The following is a 4,056-nucleotide window of genomic DNA, read 5'->3' on the forward strand; positions in this document are numbered from 1 at the left end:
ATTAGAGTCAGCCAACAGCTTGGAGAGGTGGGTCTCAAAGTGAGATGCTTTCACAGGGCTGTGTGGAGCAAAAAAAAGAGGTCAGATCTGGATTAGACTCTAATGATGGGGAAAAAACGTACAAATATATCCAAACATAACAAATATAAAGCCGTTTCAAGGAGAGGTAGTTGTGAATACGCACCTCGTCACTCGGCGATTGCTGCAATTAAAGGGAAGAGAGTTGGTGATTAGATGGCATTGTCTGCATTCAATCACACACACACACACACACACACACACACACACACACACACACACACACACACACACACACACACACACACACACACACACACACACACACACACACACACACACACACACACACACACACACACACAGAAACACAAACACAAACACACACACACACACACAAACACAAACACACACACACACACACACACACACACATCACCACTTTTTCAAAGATCCCAGCATTTCCTGCTCACTAGTCAAGGATTCATTTCTCTCTTCCTAATCTCATTACTTTTGCATCGATTAAAGTGGCTGAGCAAAACACGCCTTTAAATAGCATGCTGATGACAGGAGCACCTACGTGCTAAGCCACGCATGCGAGAGACAGTGAGACAGCAGAACTACTTGTCTTTGTGAGTGAGAGAGGGCTCCTGTCTATGTTACACAAGGTAGGACTAGGTAGCAACATCATAGAGTTATCATCACAACAACATCATAAAGTTATGGCCTTTAGTCATGGTATCCTATTGTACGATGTAACATAGTCATAGTCTTTCTGTGTTAGATTTCAATTTCGTCATTTAGCAGACGCTTTTATCCAAAGCGACTTACAAGGATGTATACACATTTTAAATGTTTACACTGATTGAACACTGCACATCAGGAGCAATTATGGGTTCGGTGTCTTGCTCAAGGACACTTCAACCGGGACTTGAACTAGCGACCCTCAGATTACTAAACGACTTCTCTACCTCCTGTACCACTGTCGCCCTGTGTGAAAACCAGAAAGAATGTTTGCAGACAGCTGTGCTGACAGTGGCTTCTAAACCAAACTTTTGCGTGGCTCCTTGGTAACCAGCCAGACCAAAGTGATGGCTTGACATGAGGCTGAAGCATGTAGCAGAGACTCAGCATGTATGCGCTGCTGATCATCTCTGGCATCCAGCTTCCCTGCCTAACCCATCAGCGTGGTGATGGGGGCCACAGGTTCCACTACTTTCACGGGGAGAGAGAGAGAAAGCCCAGCACGACGCACGAGCACGGAGCTCTGTGTCTGCCAGGGATCTGGATCAATCCACGGCCGTCCGCAAATGGGAGAGGAGTAATGAGCATGAATGGCTTCAACACCATGCTTTTACTTCCGTCCCATCGATCCACTCAGGCTTGCGGATAATTGCATCCATTATTTTGCCAAACACACATACACTCCCTCTCTCTCTCTCTCTCTCATACACACACACACACACACACACACACACACACACACATAGACAGTCATACAGACAGACAAACGGACAGACGAATACTTGCAGACAAACACAACACATGTGAGGGTCGGGCTATATTTAGAAATTGGAGGTATGACATAATCTCTGTCACCCTTCTCTCAAGCACCAATCGGTGTGTTTGTCTTTTTTCTGTGTTTCTCTCTCCCTCTTTCTCTTTCTTTGGCTTACTGTCACACACACACACACACACACACACATACACACCTATAAAATGGATGACATACAAAGACTTTAAAAGACTGAGTTCTAGTATGTCTGGAAAAGGGCAATGACCTGCTGGTATAATAAAAAATTCTCCTACATTTAAAAGGGTTTTATTCATTAGGCCCTAGATGTCATGCAACACAATTCCACTCTCTCAGATTGCTCTCCTGGGTCAATGAACCACAGAAAAAGAGAAAGAGAGAGAGAGAGAGAAAGAAAGAGAGAGTGCAAAAGAGCAGTATCGAGTGACCTCCGATCAATCCACTGATCCAATCTCAGATGAAAAAAAAATCTAATTCAGAACCGCAAATTGAAAACACTCCGAGATAATAAAAAACATTTTCTCGTTGAGGTTTAAATACTGAAGGGGAGGAGAGGAAAAGGAAAAAAGGTGCTCAAAGGAAGGAGCTCTCTTGGTCTCTCATACCTCCGACGCCCATGTAGATCCCTGAGGATGGCACCTCTTTCCACATACTCATCCTGACCACAGGCCCTTCCTGCACCGCTCTGGAGACACACACACACACACACACACACACGTCAGAAATAATGGACAAACATTTCTTTAGGCACTAGACCCAACACTTCATTAACTACATTAAGTCAAGCGTGCTGTTAGTATTAGAACACGTTGCTCAGATAGAGGGTTAGGGGGAGGTGTGGTGCAAGTGGCAGTGTTGGTGTCATTCGCGCCCACAGCACACATGGGGATCTGGGTTGAGTCCGACCCACAGTAACGTCGCAGACCCACATGCCTCTCTCTAAAAAGCCCACCACTAAAACTTAAAAACAAAAGATCTGCTCAGGGTTAAGGTTAGCTTACGTGTAAGCAACATGTCAGTATATAGCATCTATAGTATACATTATTCGCTAATGCCCAGCCTTCTCAGAGGAAATGGGGTTCATGACATTCAGTTTCCCATCTATATCAGACAGCCTGGCACTGGTGTGTCTCTGATGTTACCGTGCTGATGTATCTGTCTGTCTGTCTGGTTGCTGCTTTGGAGATGTGACCGGTGAGTGGTGTGGTTAGCGTGCTAAAATCTTTTGTGGCGCGATAAGCATGAGTGCTTAAATGCTTAGATCTGACTAACGTTTATTGTCTTTAATATATGAAATACTGTAGATATGAGGACCAAACTGTATGTATATGTAAGACACATGGCTTTAGTTGGTAGGTCAGATACAGGTCAACAGCAGTTGTAGCCTTATCATGCATGTGTAGTCCTGGTTCCACAGTCTGGATCAGTGACTAGGCATCTTATCTGTCACTGAGCGCACAGTGGGTTTTGCTGGCTGGTTTTTGGTGTGAAGATGAAGCGCTCGTGCTAGCATGCATAGAGCGACTTTTAGTATTGGCCACAGCGTACTGGCATGGTGAGTTGTTGTGCATACCTCTCGCTAACATCTGCTTCCATATCAGAGTGGACATGTTTACATTTGTAAGCATGAATGTTCGGTGGAATGTGATCCACAACAGCCCCTGGCTCTGTGTTGCTTGTGTGTGTGTGTGTGCGTGTGTGTGTGTGTGTGTGTGTGTGTGTGGTGTGTGTGTGTGTGTGTGTGTGTGTGTGTGTCTGTGTGTGTGTGTGTGTGTGGGGGGGGGGGTTGTGTGTGTATGTGTGTGTCGGTTCAGATTCTCACACTTTGCGGACTCGCTGTCTGTAGATGAGCAGGGCGATGACGGCAATCATCATCCCCGTCAGGAACATGCCCGCACTGAGCCCCTCGATGATCCCGCCTAAAGGCTCTGAAGAACACAAAGGCACAGATGACACACTTCGTTCTGTTTACAAATCTAAAAACAAACCGTCAGAGAGTTCTCTAACTACATTTGCAGCGGACTTTAATAACGTTTCTGCTCTTACCGCGCTGGGTCATGATGGGCAGAGACAGGTAAGTGTCTGTGAAGAGAGGCTCCTTCTGGTTGTCCTCAAACAGCTGAGTAAAAGCTCTGATGCTCAGTCTGATATGGAGACAGAGAAAAAGGCTTTTATGTGAAGAATGTATTGATTGCTATGGCTAAAGAGAGCAACTCATTCACTGCATCATCTCCGAAGGGCCAATCTTTTGAAAATAACACAGTCTGGCTGAATTACTGTTCTGAGGTCAGGTTGTGCCTACCTGTATGCAGTCTTGGCCTTGAGAGGCCCATCGCAGAAGGTGTTAAGGTAGTGTCTCTTATCGAGGTCCAGTTCGCACGCCCCCCCTAAGGTGTCCATCTCGGCTCCCAGGTTGATCTCAAAGACCTTGCCGGCCGTGTCGGGGCTGTCAGCGCAGTGGCTAGAGAAGTAGTTGGTCTGGTAGGCCCGCACTGAGCCGTTCA

The 4,056-nt window shown here is 46.1% G+C and overlaps 1 protein-coding gene across 1 annotated transcript in view; it reads right to left on the reverse strand.

Annotated features, from left to right (window-relative positions):
* Positions 1-4,056, reverse strand: part of ptprb (protein tyrosine phosphatase receptor type b) — a 53,220-nt gene that overhangs the window by 15,561 nt on the left and 33,603 nt on the right. Inside the window, 7 exon segments of the mRNA XM_080851373.1 lie at positions 1-58; positions 185-202; positions 990-1,008; positions 2,158-2,237; positions 3,375-3,480; positions 3,599-3,696; positions 3,855-4,044. The exon segment at positions 1-58 is cut by the window's left edge and continues 24 nt beyond it. Coding sequence (XP_080707499.1) covers positions 1-58; positions 185-202; positions 990-1,008; positions 2,158-2,237; positions 3,375-3,480; positions 3,599-3,696; positions 3,855-4,044 — 569 coding nt within the window.

The sequence above is a fragment of the Sprattus sprattus genome (assembly GCF_963457725.1).
Source record: "Sprattus sprattus genome assembly, chromosome: 14".
Classification (NCBI taxonomy): Eukaryota; Metazoa; Chordata; class Actinopteri; order Clupeiformes; family Clupeidae; genus Sprattus; species Sprattus sprattus.